The sequence below is a fragment of the Molossus molossus genome, unplaced genomic scaffold (assembly GCF_014108415.1).
Source record: "Molossus molossus isolate mMolMol1 unplaced genomic scaffold, mMolMol1.p scaffold_m16_p_11, whole genome shotgun sequence".
NCBI classification, from domain to species: domain Eukaryota; kingdom Metazoa; phylum Chordata; class Mammalia; order Chiroptera; family Molossidae; genus Molossus; species Molossus molossus.
The window spans coordinates 47,200,106-47,222,349 of NW_023425346.1; the positions used below are offsets into that span (position 1 = coordinate 47,200,106).

General features: G+C 38.1%; 1 protein-coding gene across 1 annotated transcript in view; it reads right to left on the reverse strand.

Moving 5' to 3' along the window:
• TTC21B (tetratricopeptide repeat domain 21B) overlaps positions 1 to 21,919 on the reverse strand; it is a 75,071-nt gene extending 53,152 nt beyond the window's left edge. The window contains exons 1-8 of the mRNA XM_036254768.1: positions 21,825 to 21,919; positions 18,657 to 18,786; positions 18,456 to 18,566; positions 14,449 to 14,615; positions 12,396 to 12,518; positions 6,496 to 6,653; positions 2,101 to 2,185; positions 428 to 526 (exon numbers count right to left, since the gene is read on the reverse strand). Of these exons, the coding sequence (XP_036110661.1) occupies positions 428 to 526; positions 2,101 to 2,185; positions 6,496 to 6,653; positions 12,396 to 12,518; positions 14,449 to 14,615; positions 18,456 to 18,566; positions 18,657 to 18,786; positions 21,825 to 21,845 (894 nt within the window). The 5' untranslated portion in view covers positions 21,846 to 21,919. The remainder of the gene's footprint in view (positions 1 to 427; positions 527 to 2,100; positions 2,186 to 6,495; positions 6,654 to 12,395; positions 12,519 to 14,448; positions 14,616 to 18,455; positions 18,567 to 18,656; positions 18,787 to 21,824) is intronic.
• Positions 21,920 to 22,244: the final 325 nt, after the last annotated feature.

Below are 22,244 nucleotides of genomic sequence, written 5' to 3' on the forward strand. Positions count from 1 at the left end.
TACCTTTTTTTACTGGGTACTTGTAATGCAAACATTTCTTTAATATTATTTTTAAAAGTAAGACATCAACCATTTTCCCCACCAAAATAGTCTATTACCCACATTAAAACTTTTTTCAAATAGTTTGTAAAACAAAACAAACAGCCCTGTTACTAAGTCCTATGCTCTTATTAAAAGCCTGGACGGCACTTCCCTCTCCTTAAACGTTCAACAAGGGCCACTTCCTCCAGGAAGCCTCCATGATGGCTTCTTATAATTGGAACTCATGTATCCTCAGGACTGCCTTTCTTAGGAATGTATCACATATTTATATACATATGATATTTTCACTCTAGGCCATATGCTCTTTGGCACCTCAACCTTTGTGACTTCTTTTCTATTCCCAGCAGTAGATAACAGAGCTCTGGTACATAGTGGGTATTCTTACAGTTCTGCTGAAGGCGACTGTGATCTTATAAAACAGTTGAGAATTCTGTGGTTCCATGACATCCAATGCATTGCCTAAGTTTTCCAGGGTGGCTGCAGCCTAAAACAAAATTACCCAGTATAATTTTAAAATAAACTAAGAAATAAAGAACATAATATATAATATGTAAACTAATAAATACTATTATTATTTTAAAAGATATTTGCTTTTATCAATTCCCCCTCTTCCAATGAAATCTTATGTTGCAAGATTAAAACTTCTTTTAAAAAGCTCAATAATTATTAATAGCAAACTGAGTTTTAGAATGTTTTTTTTTTAAAAATATTTGTTATTGAATGGAAACCTTTGGGTAGGTAAAGATACCTATAATATTCAATTAAGTATACATGTCAAGCTCCCTCTAAAACAATAAATACATGACACAAATGAGATATAAACAATAACATATTTATAAACATTAATATTATATGAGATCAGTTCTTGGATTACCTATTTAACCTGGTTTATATTTAAAATATTATCTAGAATAGAAAAGTCATGAAGATATTTAGTATAAGTAATTTCAATACCTGGAAAATTTACTGAAGAGTTGTCTCTACTAAAACTCTTTTAATATTCACTAAAATACCTATTAGGTACTATCATATTAACTAATTTAACCAGACTAAACACAATCCAAATCTACTACTTTTTTTTAAATCCTCACCCAAAGATATTTTTCTATTTATCTTCAGATAGAGTGGGAAGGGGGGAGATAGAAGGAGAAAGAGGAAGAAAGAGAGAGAGAAAGAGAGAGGGACACATCGATGGGTTGCTTCCTGTTTGACCCCGACCGGGGTCGAGGACAAACTGCAACTGAGGTACGTGCCCTTGACTGGAATCAAACCCATGACTCTTTGGTCCACAGGCCGACACTCTAACCGCTGAGCCAAACTGGCCAGGGCCAAATATGCTACTTTTTATAACACTATTTCTAATTTTGGTAGTCTATAATACAGTATATAGTCGATGTGTTTACTACTAGACAAATGTGTACCTTACTATAAGATACAATGGGATTTTATCCTAAGTCCATTTAACTTATGTAAACTCATTTAGATTTTAAAAATACTATAAATTATATTTTGTATGTGTACTTTTCCATACTCAGTATCTCCAGTTATGGTGATCAAACACATTACTGCATGGGGGTTTTATATAGAAAACCACATATGCTGTAATTAATGGACAAAGGAAATCTTCAGGGGTAATGTTGACTACATAATGTTTTTACTTTACTAGTTGATTTAAGAAGCTCGCCTCTTTGTTAAGGTGTATTTTCAAGAATCAAAAACTACCATAATATACATTCTAAAAGAGCACATCCTGGCCCTAGCTGGTTTGGCTCAGAAGTTAGAGCATTGGCCCACGGACCAATGAGTCTCAGGTTCGATTCTAGTCAATGGCACGTACCACAGTTGTGGTTTGTTCTCGGCCCCGGTTGGGATCATGCAGGAGGCAACCAGTTGATGTGTCTCTCTCACATCAATGTTTCTCTCTCTTCCTCTCTCCCTCCCTCCTACTCTATCTGAACAAAAATGGAAAAGTATCCTCGAGTGAGGAGTAAAACAATAAATAAATAAAAGGGCACGCCCTGTATTTTTAATATAGGAAAGTTAAATAGTACAACTTACCTTCTCTATATCCCCTTCCCGACACAAATAGTAAAGGGCCAGCATTCTTAGTGCTTCCACATTTTGTTTATCTTGAAGCATTAACCTGCAGAAAAACATTTTGTTGAAATAAATTTATGTATACTCTTTTATTTGAGGGCTTGAAAAGTTAGTTTGCTAGTCTGACTATTCCACTGTTTAAAACAGTAATGTTATTTAGTAAAATGACATCTCCTTTATGAAAATTATCAACCTCATTATTTAAACTAAAAAATCCTGAATCTTAATTTTTAATAAGAAAGATATGAATAGATTGTATATGTCTCATGGAATCCTCTTGGCAATCCTACGTGAAGTATTAGCTAACCACATACAACAGTATATGAAAAGAGTAATTCATCCTGACTAGGCAAATTTATTATAATTCCAGAAATGCAAATATGGGTTGAATATTTTTAAAAGCCTGTTAGTATAATTAACAACATTAAAATAGATTCCTATGTGATAAAAACAAATCAGAACATATTATGAAAAAATGTTCCACTAATAATAGGATCAACCCCCTCTCCAATAAAAAAGATGTAAGAAGTCTGCAAAAGCTACAAAACTTTGTATAAACTTTACTCAAGGGCATTTAGAAAAGGAACTAAGTAAATAAGGTCACACTCTAATTTTCTTATCATGGATGGTGTGGTACATTGAATTATTAGCTCCAGTTTTCCCATCCTCCCTGAATTCGTTCCTTCTGCCATGTAACTGAACAGTTGCTCCCACCAAAGCTGGGGTGTTCTCTACTGCTCTTTGACTGTGGCCAGGTTGGCAGTGTGCCATGCCTCAGATTCAGGAGCAGAACATATTTGTTTTTTTTTTAATCCTCACCCGAGGACATTTTCCCATTTTTTGTCCAGAAAGAGTGGGGAGAAAGAGAGAGAGAGAAACATCGACGTGAAAGGAACACATCGAGTGGTTGCCACCCGCACGACCCAACCAGGGCCGGGGACAAATTGCAACCGAGGTACATGCCCTTAGCGGGAACCGAACCCGGGTCTCTCTGGACCGCAGGCCGACGCTTTACCGCTGAGCCAAACCTGCCAGGGCGCAGAACATATTTCTGCCTGTCCTCTTGCACCTCTGCTATCACCATGACAAGTTCCCCCTGGGCAGCTGCTGCTCTTCGACTTGAGCCCATGGGAGAACACATGAGAGCTGACCAGAGCCCAAGGAGGTCTCACGGCCACCCAGCTGGATCTGACATTTAAAGCAGAGCCCCAGCCAAGCCTGGTCTAGATCAGTTAACCCACAATAAAGTGAAATGAGTCCTTATTATCATTTGCCCTGAGATTTGTAGTTGTTTGCTATGTACTAACAGCTGCCTCATAACACTCATTTTGGGTTAAGAAAAAAATTCTCCCCAAATAGTCGATAGATTTAATGCAAGTAAAATCAAAATATTAAAAGGTTTCTTTTTCACTTGTTAATTATGATAGTCAACTGCAAAAGAAGAGCCAAGAAAACTATCAAAAAGAAACATCATAATGAAGAACTTACCCTTAAAAATATCAAAATCCATTAGAAATATAGGAAAGAACAGACCCAGTTAAAAACAGACCAGTCTACAGAAAAAAAAAGTTTTTAATATAAAGATAATCTCAATATGATCAAGGAAATAAAAAGAAAACTAAGGTACTATTCTTACTTTACAGATGGTTTAAAAAATACAAAAACAAAAAAACCCACACTGGTAACAGGCAGAATTGGTGAGGATAGAGGAAGGGGGTGCTCAACAGACGATTGATGGGAGTATAAATTAGTATAACTTCTTAGGAGAACAATTTGGCAGTGTTTATCAAAGTCGTAAGTGTGTACACCGGAGGCAGAGACTGCACACTCTCTCTCCTCAAAGCCATTCTTCCCATATCTGCATGGGCACATGGCTAGTTAGCATTTCCCAGCCACGTTTGTAGTGACATGTGGCCAATGTGTGATGAAGCAATATATGCCATTTGTGTGCCTGGGCTGTTAAGTAGAAAAACTCCTCCACATCCCCCTTCTGCCAGCTGGATACCAACGCAGTGAGGTTTTAGAAAATGGCAGAGCTGCAACATGGAGAAGCCTACCTGGGTCCCTGATGACAGTGTGCAGGGAGGCTGCCTGATCAGTGGAAACACCCGCCCAAAACGGTAACATCTAACAACAAAATTCTATCGCAGTAAACCATGTGTGTTTGTATCCATTTTTATGGGAGCTTAGCCTACCTTAACAAATACAAGGCACTTAGATTCAGTGATCCCTCATTTAAGAAACTATCCTTCAGAAATAACCCTACATCTGTATAAAGATTTTACGTGTAGGTGCATGTATGTGCTCACTGTAATATTTAAAAGAGCAAAAAACTGGAAACAGCCTAAATGCCTACAAATAGAAAAGATTACATGAACTATTTGTATGTTCACTTCATTAAATATTATTCACTGTTAATAAATAATTAACTATTATTTGTTATATAATTGTTAATGTGTGAATGAATGAGGATATTCATGAAATACTAAGTTAAAAGAAAATCAAGTTTAAAAACTCTATTATGAGTCTATTTTTTATTTTACAAATGTCCTCCAAATATATATACATATATTTTATATGTTATATAAATACTACACACACACACAAAATGCCTAGAAATCTGGAAATATATAAATATCAAATAGTTACCTGCGCCCAAATTTTGGCCTCCAAATATTTCCCACTGTCTGCCCTGGACAATGGCTGATACCTACCAATTTGAGACAATAATACCCAAAATGATGCTGGTCTACCCTGCCATACCAAATAGCAAGGAAACTATCAAAGACTGCTAGGATCACGTCAAAAAGACTTAGGAACTAACCCGAAGAGGCTACTAATGACGACCAAAAATGAGAAAATTTGAATAATTATAATATCTGAAATGGTTAGAAACTCTCAAGTTTAATCCACGTCGTACAAACAAACCATTAATCAATTACTACTACTAGAAGATGCTAGGGAACTACTTTGTGTTTTGGTTTTTTAAAACCCAGAAATACAGAAAAAGACTCAAAAATCTATCCAACTTTTCCTGTGTGAGTGATAACACTGGCTAACCAATCAGTAAATTAGAAGTTTTTCTTTACAGAAGTATGCCACAACCACATTATAACACTAAAGCAAGCACCTAGATATTGAGCACAAACTGCTGCTAATATTACAAAAAGAGAAACAAGCAGAGATTATATCCCTTAGATGGATGAACACATCACCACTTATGAATTAATTAGTGAAAAGGAAAAATAAAAAACTGAACATGAACATAAACCAAGCCAGACTCACTACCAATTTATAGGAAACACAGAGCATAAGCAACAAGGTATGTGGTATATAGCAATCAATACAATTCACATCCGGGAACAACCTAGAAGACAAAACACTGGGTCCTTTACCTTAAAAAAAGCAAGAAGAAAAAGAAGAGGGAGAGGAAGAAACAAAGAGGGAGAAAGAGTGTGGGAAGGAGGCAGAGAGGAAACCCTCCAATGACTTCACACTGCAGAAGAGAAACCAAACTCCTTGCAACAGTCATTCACAACCTGGCAGCCTGCCCCCTCCCACCCTTCTGCTGTGACTTCCTCCCAGTCATTTCACTCCTTGACATTCCTTAAACATATGACGCACACTCTTGCCTCAAGATGTTCACACTTGCTTCTCCTTCTTTCTTCAGTTTTCCGCAGATATCTGCACGGCTTATTCCCTTTGCTCAAATGCCACCTTCTCAGTGAGGCCTTCCCTGACCACCCCATAAAACCACCCCTCCCCGACTCCCAATTTCACCTTCAAGCTTTGTCTGTTCTTCAGCACTTACAACTTTCTAGCATACTACATAATTCCTTATTTGCTCTGCTTATTATATGGTTCCTCTCATCTGACTATAAGCTTCATGAGGGCAGGGGCATTTGTTTGCAAAAAAAGAGAGTCTCTTAGAACAGTTAGTCAGATATTTATGTAAACAAATAAATTGAGTTTTAGCCCTGGCCGGTTTGGCTCAGCGGTCCGGAGAGACCCGGGTTCGGTTCCCGCTAAGGGCACGTACCTTGGTTGCAGTTTGTCCCCGGCCCTGGTTGGGTCGTGTGGGTGGCAACAACTCGATGTGTCGCTTTCACGTCGATGTTTCTCTCTCTCTCTCCCTCTCACTCTATCTGAACAAAATATCGAAGAATGTCCTCGGGTGAGGATAAAAAAAAAAAAAAAATTCAGTTTTAAACAAGGCAGTGTTAAATTTTTCCTCAATTCTGTATTTTTGGAAAAATCAAATTTAAAAAATCTTATGATAAAAAAAATACATGCATATTTTCTTTTTTATCAAAATTATAGGTCCAAAGGTACGAGTATCATCTTTTTTCACTGTACCTCTGCGCGGTATCAATTGTCTGGTCCCAATCTTGCAAGGCTAGTTGTAGTTTCATTTTCTGTACAAAAGCCGGAAGAAAATTTGGAAAGTTCACAATTATCTGGTTCACAGTCTCCAGAGCACCTAAATAATTCTGGCGCATCTCAAGGCATTGTGCCTATTGGGATCAAAAAGAAATGACATAAAAATATGATCATATATACCAAGGTTCTCACAACAGTTATCCTGAAGTAGGTAGAAAACTCATGCTTAACATTTTCTATACTTTTGTTCTCTGACTTTTTCCGTAATGAATAGTTATCACTTATATAATGAGAAAAAAGTTTTTATCAAAACAAAATTTGAGAACATCACAGAACAAAAGTATTTTATGTAAGTGATTTTTGTTTTAAAATCCACTTTTAAATACCTGAGAAATATAATTAGATGTTAAAATTGTTTAAAAATGTTTTTAGAAACACCATAAAATAATGTTTGCTCTTTTTAAAATCTTTATTGTTGAAAGTATTATTGATGTTCCCCTTTAAAATCTTTCCTGTGTATTTACAAGCAGCATCTAAAACTAAGAGATTTTGTATCGTTAAGAAAAAATTCCTTTCAGCCCCAGCATATGGCTCAGTTGGTTGGGCTCGTCCCTTGCAACAAAAGGCTGCCCTTTGGTTCTAGGTCAGGGCACATGGTCAGGTTGTGGGCTCAATCCCCAGTAGGGGACATGCAGGAAGCAGCCAATCAGTGATGTTTCTCTCTCTCCCTCTCCTTAGCCCTTACTCTCTCTTTAAAATTCAATAAAAATGCCCTGGCCAGTTTTGCTCAGTGGTTAGAGCATTGGCCCTTGGATCAAAGGGTCGTGGGTTTGATTCCCAGTCAAGGGCACGTACTGGGGTTGCAGGTTCGATCCCCAGCTCCAGTCGGGGTCATGCAAGAGGCAGCTAATCAGTGTGTCTCTCTCGCATCGATGTTTCTCTCTCTCCCTCCATCCCTTTCACTCTATCTAAAAATCAAGGAAAAAATATCATCAGGTGAGGAGTAACAAAAAATAAATAAATAAAATAAAATTCTATAAAATTATTTTAAAAATACTTTCAAGCTAAAGAAGATAAGATTTTAAAGAATAAGCGAAATAATGGCAAAGGAACCCATCAACAAAATGAAAAGACAACCACTGAATAAGAAAACATATTTACCAATGAAACATCCTATAAAGGACTAATATCCAAAACTACCAATTAAAAAATGGGTGGAGGATCTAAACAGACACTTCTCCAAAGAAGACAAACAGATGGCCAATAGACATATGAAAATATGCTCAAATTCACTAATCATCAGAGAAATTCAAATGAAAACCACAATGAGATACCACTTCACACTTGTCAGAATGGCTATCATCAATACATCAACAAACAAGTGTTGGAGAGAATGTGGAGAAAAGGGAACCCTCGGGCACTGCTGGTGAGAATGCAGATTGGTGCAGCCACTGTGAAAAATAGGGAGTTTCCTCAAAAAATTAAAAATGGAACTGCCTATGAGCCAGCAATTTCACTTCTGGGTATATATCTGAAGAAACCCAAAACACTACAGTGGAACCTTGGTTCTAGAACTTAATAGCTGTTTGAGAAGCTTTTTATTTGTTTGAAAACTGAATTATATTTTCCCACTAGAAAATATTTATAGCACAATTTCCTGAGATGTTAATAACTTGAGGTTTAGCAGTAAACTGACTCATACTTGCACATTCTCTCCTTTGTTTGTTGCCTGAGTGAAGCGTGACTGATCATACAGGTATCAGCATAAAAGGGTTGTGGCTTGAAAGTTGAAGTTTTGTTCCATACCAGAGACATTTTTCTGGGAACAACTTATTTGAGAACAGAACAGTTCAAGATGGGAGATGTTTGAGAACCATGGTTTGGTTGTAATTCAAAAGAATATATGCACGTCTATGTTCACTGCAGCGGTATTTATCCATAGCCAAGATATGGTAATCCAAGTGCCTATCAATAGACAAGTGGATAAAACAGTTGTGGTAGATACATACAATGAATACTACTTGGCCATAAAAAAGAATGAAATCTTACCATCTGTGACAGCATGGATGGGCTTAGAGGGAATTATGCTAAATGAAATAAGCCAGTGAGAGAAAGACAAATACCATATGATTTCACTTACATGTGAAATCTAAAGAACAAAATAAACGAGCAAAATTGAAACAGACTCATAGATACAGAGATCTAACTGATAGCTGCCAGAAGGGAGGGAGGTTAGGGAACTGGGTGAAGAGGGTAAAGGGATGAAGGACAAATTGGCAGTTACAAAGCAGTCGTGCGGATGCATAGAACAGCATAGAGAATATGGTCAATATTGTAGTAACTATATATGGTGCCAGGTGGGTACTTGAAATATCAGATGTGTGTACGTAGGGGTAGTCACTTTATGAAGTATATGACTGTCTAACCACTATACTATATACCTGAAACTAATACAAAATAATACTGAATGTAAACTAATTGAAAAATTAAATTAAAAGAAAAACACAACAATGAGCAAAATAAAGTTCAATCCATTCCCTCTACTTCAACATTTTCATTACTAGGGACTACCTTAAAGAAATCATTGGATTAGACCACAAAGAAGTATACGATTCTATTTATGGTAGAATTATTTATAATAGAAAAATAAAAATAACCCAAAATGTCCAGAGGATTTAATTATGGCTTATCTATTAATAAAATTTTAGGTGACCATTAAAAGTGATGATGTAGATTTGCAGATTTTTACTTACTAATACGAAGAGATGTTATTTATAACATAATAGTTTGGTTGTCTCTAATGGTGATATTTATTGTTTATTCAGAGATTACGGTATTCTGATCATTTTTTTTACAATGTCCATGTATTAATTTCATAGAAAAAATAAAGCTATGAATATAGTTAGTACTTTAAGAACAGATAACAAGGCATATTTATCACATAACAGGCTTTTAAAATTTTGCTTCTGGATCTCCTTTAGGAATAAATTTAGTTCTAAAATATTTCAGTTCAAAATAAGTATCCAGTCTTACTATATTCCTCAAACAGTTTGAGACTATATTCCCATATAATTAAAGAAAAATATGAGAACCATCCAAATGTTATAACTCAGTGCCATTGACCTAAACTCCCAGAGGCCTTCACCAGTTACTCATCTACTGAAGAACATTCTTCACTAACTAACCCCTGAGTAATTGCTAACCCCGGGGTAATAACTAACCCTTAAGTAATCCTGGGCTCGGCGTCAGGAATAATCTATTGAAAACATCTTGACCTTTGAGATGTCTGGGAAACTGAGTAACGGGTAATTAACTAACCGATAAATTCCGCTTCTGTAACATGCTTGCTTACACGTAGCAACCCCCTTACAAAATCCTATAAAAAGGAGCCATTTTAGCTCCAGGGCCGCAGTTACTCCTGTGTGGGACATACTGTAGGTGCCTGCGGACTCAGCTCAATAAACTCCTTTTATTAAACCCCATCTCGGCGTCTGAGTTTGGTCGATCTCCTGGGTTACAACACAAAGATGCTGCTACATCAAAATAAATTATTTACATCTCACAATAGTTGACAACAATAGCAAAAAGATTAATGAAGATAATTAATGAAATTACTTATGCCCCTGGGATTTGCCTAAATAGCTGGCAATGTAAAACAGCAAAATCATGCAAAAAGACCACATCTAATACTTCCTTGGACCATCAACTTCCATATGAATGCAGAATATCATATTAAATGAAACTAAATTTGCTGTGTATTTGGTTAATATTATACCTCACTGGAATCAGACTAATGCAACCTGCACTTCTTCAACAATAAAATAAATAAATACATAATTAAAACAGGATATATCAGGAAAAGAATTAAAACTAATCTTAAGTATTGAAGGTAAACCTTGATTTAGTGAAAACTTAGGTTCTCAACCTGACAACCCCTTCCTGCTGATACATCAGCATGACAAAAAGCATTTTTCAGGTTACAAAGGTGAGAATGCTTGTGTATGAGTCAGATTAAGCTAAACCTCCTGTCATTAAATTAACATCTCAGGAAATTGTGCTGTAAATATTTTCGTGGTTTTTTTTTTTTTTGCTTTGGTTGCCGGTGAAAGGGATGATTAGCACAATTTTAAAACATAAAGAGACCAAAAAGAGTGTGATGTTGCTAAGGGTGTGAAAGTGCTCAGGAAACTATGATCACAGGCAACAAAAGAAGTAGAAAGACTGTTGTTGATCTGGGTAAGTGAAAAGCATTTAGCTGGTGGTAGCACTTCGGGGACAATAGGTGAAAAGCAAAGATGCTGCATCTGACCTCCTGAAAGACACCCCTGAACAAGTGTTGAAAGTGATCTGTTTAAGGCGAGTAGGAGGTGGTTCCACAAATTTAAGAAAAGAAGTGTTGTTTATAGATTAAACAGTACATCAGACAGGACTGTATATAAGAAAGGTTAAAACAGAGAATCACTTAGGGGTCTGGAACAAATTTATCCAATTTAAATTATTTATAATGGAAAAAAATTATTTGGTTTCCAAACAAATGGCTTCTGGAACAGCCTTCCCAAAAGAATTAAGTTTGAGAACTGAGGTTCCACTCTAAATCCCTCTTAAACTGTTTATATTAACACTCAAATAGCCTTAACCGGGAAGACTATCAACTAACTTTTCTTTAAGGATCGGAGAGAGAAATAATCAAGAAAACTTTTTAAAAAATTTGCTAAGTGCTCGATTTCTCTAGCCTGAGTACTAGTTGTACTGGTGGCCAATATCTGAACAAGCTCACTATCCAAAAATTCACAAGAACAATGTATGTAACTTGAACAATAGCCAAGACATTAATAATCCTCTTCTCCTTTTCTTTATCCCCCCAAATGACTGCTTATCTAGTAAACTATTTTCCTAACATATACATTTAATTTCTTTTTGCTGAATCAAAAAACTAAAAAAACAAAAACAAAAAATATTTAAGGTGTTCAGAAGGCATCAAAAGGATTGAAGAACAGTCCAAATTAAACATTGCCATCCACCAATGATTTCTAATGACTCTGCCAATTGCTCATCCCTCACAATGTCAGTCAGATCATATTACTGTTCATTTCATTCTGACTGTGTATCAGGCTCCAAGTAAAAGAAAAGGCTTTTCAGAATCAGCTCCTCACCTCATCTCCCCCATACCCACCTGGCCCTACACTCACCTTTTCCTCTAGCCTTCAATGCTACTCTCCTCCTCATTCATTCCCTTCAGTGTCCTGGCCTCCTAGCAAAGCTATGAACATGCCTTAAGGTATTTGAACTTACTATCACCTCTATATGTAATGCTTTCACCCAGGTGCCCATAGAGCTTTAACCCTCACCCCCTTGAAGTCTTTGCTCAAATGTCATTTAGTCTAACCACATAATTTAAAATCGCAAGTTCATACCTCACCTCTACTTTTCCCCATTTGTTTCTCCTTTGCCCAGATCATCTTCTAACATAGCATATAATTTACTTCCTTATTTTGTTTATTGTGTCTCCAACAACAGATTATAAGTTCCATAAAAGCAAGAGGTTTTATTTTGCTCAGGGTGTCCCCCATCGAGTGATGCCTCACACCTATCAGACACACTATAAATGTTTGGTGAATAAGTCACACAGGAACCTCCATCACCAACACCAACAACAACAGAAACAATGAAAACTGATCCAGGATTCGGGAATGTGGCAGGGAACATATTTCTCTAGTTTACTGTTCACTGCCCTATACAAATGCAAGCCCCTCCTACAGTTGAGAGTTGATAAAGGTAACATGAAAATTATCTTTGAGCGACTTAGTTTTACTGGGTTTCAACTAGGTTAGGAATACATTTAAAAATATGATTTATTTACCCTAACTCCAACTTACCTTACCCAACAGAGCAAAAATATCATTTCCATTTTGTAATCCCTCTTCAAACGATCTTAGTGCTTTTTTAGTATAAGGGTCTTTTCCTCTTGTAATATCAAACCATGCTCTCAAAATCTGCCCCTGTAAATGAAAAATTCTAATCATACTTTTATTTCTTTGGGGGAAAAAATGGTAAAAGAAGTAAACTTAATGTCATTTTTTTTGTAATCAGTAACAAAAAAAACCACTCTATCAAATAATATTATGAACAATAAAACTGCAGTAAAATCGCTTTCCAACTCTTGCTGGCCTAGAGCGTGGGAAAGTATAATGCATTTCAGCCTTACTGCTCTGCTCAATATTGTTATGAAGAAGCTTATCAAATACTCCATTAATGCAAAATAACCAAGAGTCTTATCTGGGACTTTGCCAGTAAAGTATTCTTAACAATAGTTAAATATGTGATTTGAGACATAAATAAGCATTTGGGATCTTTCTGGGCAATCAGACGAAATGCACTAACACGGAAAGACAGAAGCCTTACTTCACATACATTAAACGTTAAGATGATTTGGCAACAATCACCTTAATCTCGGTGACTAGCCCAGTGAGCTTCAAATGAAAGCATTAATGGCCTAGGAAATTAAAAACCGAAGAAGTCATGGTTGTTCACCTTCAGAAATGTTCGTGAACCCATGGGTTGCAAGATTTACAGTGTTAGAAAGAAGACGGACACAGGTCAAATATTTTTCTTTTTAATGTCAAATAAAAATTAGGAAATCTGCTCTTCTATCAAAAAATATATAGGTTAATTCATAAATATGTAAATCTTTAACTGAGATTATATTTAGCTCCCTGTATTTCACTTGAAAAGCCAGCTAATACTACTAAAACAGAGCTATCTCTACTCACAAGATCAGGGCCCCTATTTGAATTGTTTCAACTACTGTCTCGTGTGGATAATTCCCAAGCTTTATTTGTAGTCTAATACCTCTTCTAAACTTTTCTTTTTCCAATAACCCACAGACTATCTACTTTACTGTTCCCTGGAGCCTGAAATATAGCATGTCTTCAGCCAAATGCAACTCCTTCCTCTCTTTAAGATTACCTTCTCAATTCAACAGTTTCCATGCGTGTTAACTGGTCACTGAACCGTCCAGGCTTAAATCTCAGAGACATTCTCAATTTCTTTCCCTCATTATATTCAGTCAGTTGACAAGTCCATGGGTATTTAATAATTCTCAGATGTGCACCCACCGTACAATAGTTTAGTGTAGGCCCTCAAACCTTCCACCAGAAAGCAGCACCATTTGGGCTGCATTCTAGTTTCTCCCCAGATGAGTTCATCCTATAAAGCACGATTAAATAAACTTCTGAATGTGTACTCCAATAACGTCACTGTGATGATTAAGAACCTTCGATGGTCTTTCAATGCCTATCAAATTAGATACAAATACTGTACCTAGCTGTCAAGATCCTTCAATTTGCACCAACCCACCTCTGCAAGCTTTTCTTCCACCCTCTTCATCTATGTACCCCGTATTCCCATTTCCACCTGTTACTTCCCGCCTTGGGAGTATCCACTTCCCTTTTCCATAATCTTTGCCTATAGAAACTATCTATCTTTCATGTATTAGTTCAAATGTGACTTCCTTCGAGAAAGTCTTCCTCATTCTGCTAACACTTTACAGACTTAATCTCTCCTTAAGTACTTAAAATAGTGCCTAGCACAAAGTAAACAAGCAATAAATGCCAACGATTATTCTCCTGTGCACTTGAATCACAGCTCTCCTGATGCATCAGCGGGGTATATGCTCTATGACAGGACGACTCGACCCATCCACGGAGTAAACATTCCTTATCTTTGTATATTAACAGTGCAGACATGGAGCCTTGCGGGAAAGCAACAGGAAGGAGGAAGGAAAGGAAGGCAACCAGGGAGGGATTTTTTCAGGAGTTAATAAACAACATAAAAAACAATCTTTAAGAACCATGATGTTACAAAATATTAAAATAAATCTATTTATGAAGTGAGAACAGAGTGAGCAATAACAAAGAATTAAATGGCTACCTCTTTGCTACCATTTGACATTTTGATCATTCTATCAATGTACTCTCTCGCCTTATCCTGACGACCGATGTGCCATAAAAATAAGCCTGCGTGGTACAAAGCTTTCGGTTCTGCTCCTTTACGTATCTCCTTCACTTTGGCATCCGATTCCAGAATAGCTTCTCTATCTGGAAGGGGAAAGAAAAACATAAATGAAAATTAAATTCTTGGTCAGGTATTTATAATAGGTCAGATGATTAACAGGGCAGATAACTGAGTTCTTCTCTTTATAACAGAACTAATAGAAATAAAATGCAAGCCACATATGTACCTTAAAATTTTCTAATAGCCACATTAAGCAGGCAGAAATAAACAAGCAAAATTATAATAATATATTTTATTTAGTCCAGTATATTTAAATTATTTCACTGCATATTTGTTAAGAAACCCATTGAGAAACTGCATTTTCTTACTAAATCTTTAAAATGTGGTATCCATTTTATGCACACATCTCATTAAGTTGCAAAATTTTCTTCAGAAATACTTAATTTGTACTTCAATTTCATAAAATTTATGAAAAAGGATATTCATTTACTCATTGTTCTAAACATAACTTTTCTGATAAATGCATCAAGTATCAGTTTTAAATTTACAAGTAATTATAATTCAATTAAAAATTCAGTTCTTCAAACTAAACCCAAGTGCTTATTAGTTACATGTGGTTAATTAATGTACAGTTCTATAGTTTGTCAGTCCCACAATATAAAGGCTATCTATGCAATTTTTTAAAATAATAAGACTTAAAAAAATGAGCAATGATTCTAGCAAATCAGGACTAGTACTAAAATTACCCAACTCTCTAATCCATTTCTAAAATATATCAACATGCCAGGCTACTGCCACAGGCCAGTGAAGGGTAGTAAAATTACTGTTACTTACATAGTTCATACGGGACAGCTGCTCCCTTAAGTAGGTGACCTATTTCTAATAACTCTAATCACTACTGTCAAATCTATTACCTATGAGTGTATGCTTAGGACATAAGTGTCAATTAGATCCAAATCCTGGATCAAATCAGAATATGGGTCAGTTATGCAATAAGGAAGAAGAAATGTCCAAGTTGCGGTTGGCGATTCTAACAGACTCTACCTTTCTGGAAATGGCTACACCAAGGTAAGGTAAGTGACACTTCCCTTTAACTCTGATGACACAAATTTAAATTTAAATGTGGAATTACCAAAGTACCACTTTATGACTTTAGGAAACAAAATCATTTCTGGTGGGCTACAGCTTGCTTGGCAAGAAGACTCCTTCTGCCCCCCATCTCCCACATGCACCTGAACACCCTCAGAAATGTCCGTTAAAGAACCATGATATAGCCCTGGCCGGTTTGGCTCAGCGGTTAGAGCGTTGGCCTGCGGTCCGGAGACCCGGGTTTGGTTCCCGCTAAGGGCACGTACCTCGGTTGCAATTTGTACCCGGCCCTGGTTGGTCGTGCGGGTGGCAGCCACTCGATGTGTCCCTTCACATCGATGTTTCTCTCTCTCTCTCTCCCTCCCACTCTATCTGTCGAAAAAAAAAAAGGAAAAATATCCTCGGGTGAGGATTAAAAAAAAAAAAAAAAAGAACCATGATATAGAGACAGAAAGAACTCATCTGGGCAGGAGCAGGAACTATAGTTTGCTGCCCAGATTTCCATCAGGTCTCTAGAGGCATCATTTAACTGTGATACCATCTGCACAAAGTTAGCTCTTGCCAGATCTCAGTTCAAGTTCTTACTGCACTATAGCCCTTTGATATTCAGGACTTACATCAGAATTCAGGAAGAATGTATATGAACAATCTAGGCCTTTTCTAGGCAATACTGACAAAGTTCTGGGCCCTTCCTGGGTCAAGCCTACACGGCGTCATATAGGTTAAAAGTAGAGACGGTGCTCAAGTGTCTCTAGGTAATATTTCTGCCTCCATCTTTTTAGGGTCCCAGAAATCACATTTCCCAACAGAACCAATAATGTTGGAAATAAATTAAATGAAAACTTGATTCTAGGAAGAAAATATTTTGTACTAATTAAAAAATTTTTTTTCTTTATTTTTATTTTATTTATTGATTTTAGAGAGAGAGAGAGAGAGAGAGATAGAAACATCAATGAGACAGAACATCGATTGGCCACCTCCTGCATGCCCCACCCCCATTTGGGAATTGGCCCATAACTTTGGGCATGTGCCCTGACTGGGAATCGAACCGGTGACCTCTTGGTACATGGGTTGATGCTCAACCTGCGCCACACCGGCTGGACTGTACTAATTTTTTTGTAAGACTTACTGACTACAGATCTCCTATGAAAATTCTCTGCTCCGGCTTAATACTCCTGCTGGGGCACGGAGAAAGGGGATCCACAGCAGAGCCGAATCCTGAACCACTTCCATGTGTTTGCTCATGGAGTTCTCCTGTCTGACAAGTGTGCCTTACACCGAAATCCTGCCTGTCTTCCAAAGAACAGATTAAGTTCCTATCTTTCATGAAGCTTTTCCAGGCTACTCTTATGGATTAACAGTATATACTATTTTCTTTTTTTTTTTTTTTTATCCTCACCTGAGGACATTTTTTCTATTTTTTTGTTCAGATAGAGTGTGGGAGGGAGAGAGAGAGAGAGAAACATCGACGTGAAAGGGACATGTCGAGTGGTTGCCACCCACACGACCCAACCAGGGCCGGGGACAAACTGCAACCGAGGTACATGCCCTTAGCGGGAACCGAACCCGGGTCTCTCAGGACCACAGGCCGACGCTCTAACCGCTGAGCCAAACCGGCCAGGGCCAGTATATACTATTTTCAATTAACTATCGATTCATTTGTTTTATTTATCATTTTATTTAATAGTAACATTAGAATTTAATCATGGTGGTTTTTACATTTTCTTTTCTCAACTACATCATAAACTTGATGTCATGAATCACTTCTTAAAATTCTTTTGTATCTTCTTGCCTGGGAGGTGGGGCTCAGTGGATTGAGCATTGTCCCATGGACCGAGAGGTCCCAGTTCGATTCCCAGTAGGGGGCATGCAGGAGGCAGCCGATTGATGTTTCTATCTCTCTCTTCCTTCCTCTCTCTCAAAACTCAATAAAACCATATTTAAAAAAAATTCTTTTGTATCTTCTAACTACATAGGGAACAGTCCCTTGCAGAATGTAAGCATCTGGTTGTTAGATTTATTTGCTAAACATATTACTGTTTTAAATAACTTTATTGATTTATGTGGGGTGAGGAGGTATGTGACACTTTGCTTAAAAAACATGTTTTCTCATACTTAAAAAGCTATTCTAGGACATGTGGTTATTGTCTACTTATTTGAAACAAGGCCTATATTTATAATTCTACTAGCTGTTACTGGATATATATGGAATACAATGCTATTTTTTCTTTTTTACCTATAATTCTGATATTCCATCACAGCAATTAAGATACACTATATATTAAGACAGTTCACATAATTTTAATTGCTGGTTTTATATAAAGTTCCTTCTATAATGTATTCATATTTCCCAAACTACTACTTGATAAATGTTTACTGTATATCAGCCCTCTTGGGGGATGTAATGGCCTTCAAGAAGCTTAAGATACAGTAGAAGACACTGCATATAGCTATATATTTGAATATAACTAGGTGTAAAGTTGGCTGCTGCAGAGCAATTAATGTACATATCTGTTTTCAGCTATTCTTTTGGTCTGTTTAGCAGTTGCTAATATGCATTCACCTTTATGTTAACTCAAACAATTCCATGTACAAAGGAAAATTCTGCCAGAGGATATAAGGAATATAAAAGTAATATAATATAAATATTTCTTGTGCTTGATTAACTTATAATCTTATCAGGAAGATAAAACATATATGCTATAAATAGCACCTACAGACAATATGTAATAGAGTAATGATCAGACTAAGTGCTATTGAGAAAAATAAAAATAAATTGAGTAGGAAAAAGTGTCCTTAGCATTGTACTTAAGCATTACATTTAAATACTATACCTGGATTAGAACTCATTTTATGGGCGTATATCAGTGCAAGTAGAGAACAAAGTGATACATCTGGTTTATTTTTAATAGCCTCAAATTCTCGAAGAGCTTCTTGAGTTTTACCTGAAAATCGAAATTATAATGTGAAAAATTATTCTTAGTACAAAACAGGAATTTAAAACTTACTCAGCATGGTAAATAATTTGCACATACCTTCCATTAATGTACCGTAGGCATGATAAAACCTGAAGACTGGGTCATTACCATACCTCTTAATTCCTTCACTGGCAACAAGTAACACGTGATGGAAATACCTCTCTTGACAATAATAATTAATCAAAGTCTAAAAGAAAATAAGAACTAAATGTTACAAGGAGATTCTGATGTTCTGAGATCTCTAAGCAGGTATTAACCTAAAGTTTTGAATAATCTAAAACTTGTTAAAGCATAGCACTCGATACTAGGAATGCAGAACACAATGAACACAAAATTATTTCAATATCTCAGTATTTTCTAATAATTTCCATCTTTTCTTCTAAATTGTTAAGCAAATGTTCTCAGTAACTTTTACTTCGCTTCCGTCCTGCTCTGTCCTGCTCTCTAGTCTCCTTCTAGGCTGTATTTCTTGAAAGTGTGATTTGTCTCCATCTCCAAGACCCCCCAAGGCATATTGCAATAAAATGCAGTTTTCCCCCCGTGCCCTCTCCCTAAGGTGGCAAATAACCTCTTAGTTTCCCAACAGTAAGGACACTTTAAATATCATTTTACATGACTTCTGTTCAGCATTTAGTATCACTACGAATCTATAACGCTCTGGAAAGGCAGTGGCATGGTACTGTTAAAAGGACATGGCTTAAAGGCAAAAAGACCTGGTTTCAAATTTCTGGTTCATCTTATAGCTGCTGAGTGTGCTCACTTGTAAAATGCTGTTAATCTTTTACAGGTCATTGTGAGGATTAAGGTATCATACTGTAAAAATCCCATTCTGAAAAAAAAAAAAAAAATCCTAATCCTATATACTGATAGAATAAAAAATCATGTGTCCAGCCAAGACCTCTCATCTAAGTTCCAGATTCATCCTTCCATTTGCCCCGACTCCCCAGCCAGATATGGAATCGTGGAATACCCCCTTCCAGTTTGCCCAGTCTCCTAAGTAAGCAGCCAGTAGATTTTTCCCACTCACCATACACATTACCACTACCTTGCTTCAGGTTAGGTTGTTTGGTCCAACAAACATTTACTGACCATCTACTAGTGTCAGGCACTGGGCTAGGTACTGTGAATATGAAGATGAATATAAGACATGGCAGCTCCTGCCCAGAAATGCTTACGTTTTTTCAAATGACACTAGAACAGTAGTTCTCAACTTTCCTAATGTCACCACCCTTTATTACAGTTCTTCATGTTATGGTGACCCCCAACCATAAAATTATTTTCGTTGCTACTTCATTACTGTAATTTTGCTAGTGTTATGAATCGCCATCGGAAATATGTGTTTTCCGATGGTCTTAGGCGGCCCCTGTGAAAGGGTCGTTCGACCCCCAAAGGGGTCGCGGCCCACAGGTTGAGAACCGCTGGACTAGACTATTAAGAAAACAGAAAGACAATGTAGTAAATGCAAGGAAAGAGCTTACAAGTTGCTTTGAGAATATAGGAGAATGTGGATGGCAGAAAAGAGTAAAATGAAGGGAATGATTCTTGGGGAGGACTTCAGGACTGATTCTTGATTTGCAAGTTCCTACTCTCCTCCACACATATACACACTCCTTCTATCTCCTTTCATGGTTTGTGAGGAAGGCACAGAGTTAGCCAGCCAGAGGAACTGCAACGACACAGAGACAGTAATCGGCAATGAACACGAATGCAGAGGACTAAAAGCCATTCCATCTTTTAGAGAGGGACTGGCAAACTTCGGCACATGGCCATATCGAGCCTCTGCATGCTTTTCTATGACCAGCAAGCTAAGAATGGTTTGTACGTTTTCAAATTGTTAAGAAGAAGAAAAAAGAAAAATATTTCATAGCATGTGAAAATTATGACATTCAAATTTCAGCACCTATTAATAAGGTTTTATCAGAACAAAGCCATTATCCTTTATAGACAGAGTTTGCCATTCCCTGTTCTAGAGCCTTAAGACAGGGATTATTGGATGACGAAGTTGGAGAGGTCGGTAGGGTCAAGAAGTGTCTCATACTAAATTGATCCTCTAATCTAAGTGATGAGGAGCCACATAACAGTTTTTAGCCTAAATGTGCTTTTATTAAAGAATTCATTTGGTTGGTAGTACAAAGGATATATTTCAGGTGATGACAGACATTTAAGGGAATGAAGGAAGGCTTTACAGGAAGATAGCATAATGTAAAAATCAAGGCAAAATAGCAGGACACTCCCGCATTCCCTATCTCTGCCAAACTGTCCTCCATCCACTAATATGGCACACTTTGTATTTACCTGCTTACAGTCTGATGCCTCCTGGCCAAAATAAGCTCCAAGACTGGAAGGGTTTTATTTAATTTTATTATTGCAGGCTTATAGCAAATAATGCCAGGCACACAGGAGGCATTCAATAGTTAATGCATTAACTTAATTAAGTTTTCTCCAGCGCTAGCCTATAAAATATATGAAGGCAGGGACTACTCGATTCTGCTCATCACCGTCTCCAGCGTCCTGTGGACACACTGTGAGGCCCCATCACTATCTGCTGAACGAATGAATCAATGAACAAATGAATGGAGAGCACCATCATCCTAAACAACAAACTTATTTTCAAGTCTCATGTCTGGATACACTAACATTTCTTAAGTGATTTGTCATTAAATATTTGCTGAACAGATGAATCGGTGATAAACAGAGAGAAGACACTGCCCTAAAATAAAGACGACTCCATTTCCGCTCCTGTGTCTTGAACTGTTTTCCTATCACCTTCCCACGCTCCTTTTACTGTCCAACGGAGGCGCTGACACTAGTTGGCTGTAAGTTACTACAGACCGCACCCGGGAGGCGCAGTAGGTGTCCTACGTTGGCCAAGCTTTCCGAGCAAACGGGGCACAAAAGTAAAAGCACACACAGGCCGGGTGGGACAAGCACACACATGGCAACTAGGTAAGCGGCGCGCTGGGCAGGCTGCCCCGACTTCAAGGTTCCAAAGCAGGGCCCGCGGAGTAGACCCGATGACGGGGCCACGGGGCCACGCGCCCGGCCCGCCGGGCTGAGGTACCGGGCACCGTGGGGCGATGACGCCCCGGCGCGGTCGGCTCGCGCAGGCGGCCCACGCTCTGCCCACGCCCCCCTCACGCCCCCCCACGCTCCCCTCACCCCCCCACGCCCCCCTGCTCCCGATCAACCCCAAAAGCAATGCACGTCCAGGTTCCGCCTGCTCACCTTCAGCACCTGCGAGTCCATGGCTCTCCCGGGGCTGCGCCCGGGCCTCCGGGGAGTGCGCTTGCTGCAGACCCGCAGACGAACCCAACATTCAGGCGCCGCTGCCGAGGCCCGAAACCCGCTCGCGCTCCGCGGCCCAGCAGGAGGGGCTGGAGGGGCGGGGCCACGTCGCCATTGGCCGCTGAGGGGAGGGGGCGGTCCTTGCTGCAGGGATTTCGGGCGGGAGGAGGAGGGGCGGGGGCGGGACCTGCGAGAAGGGTTGCGGGTGGGAAGACAAAGGAGGTCAGAGAATCGGCCCTTGGAGGACCGAGGGTGGGCGGGCCTGAGGATATGGACTTGAAGAATAAAGAAAATAGGGAAGACGCCCAACCTGCTGAGCTCTAAATAATTTAAAAATCTTAAAAAACAAGGAAGAAAAGA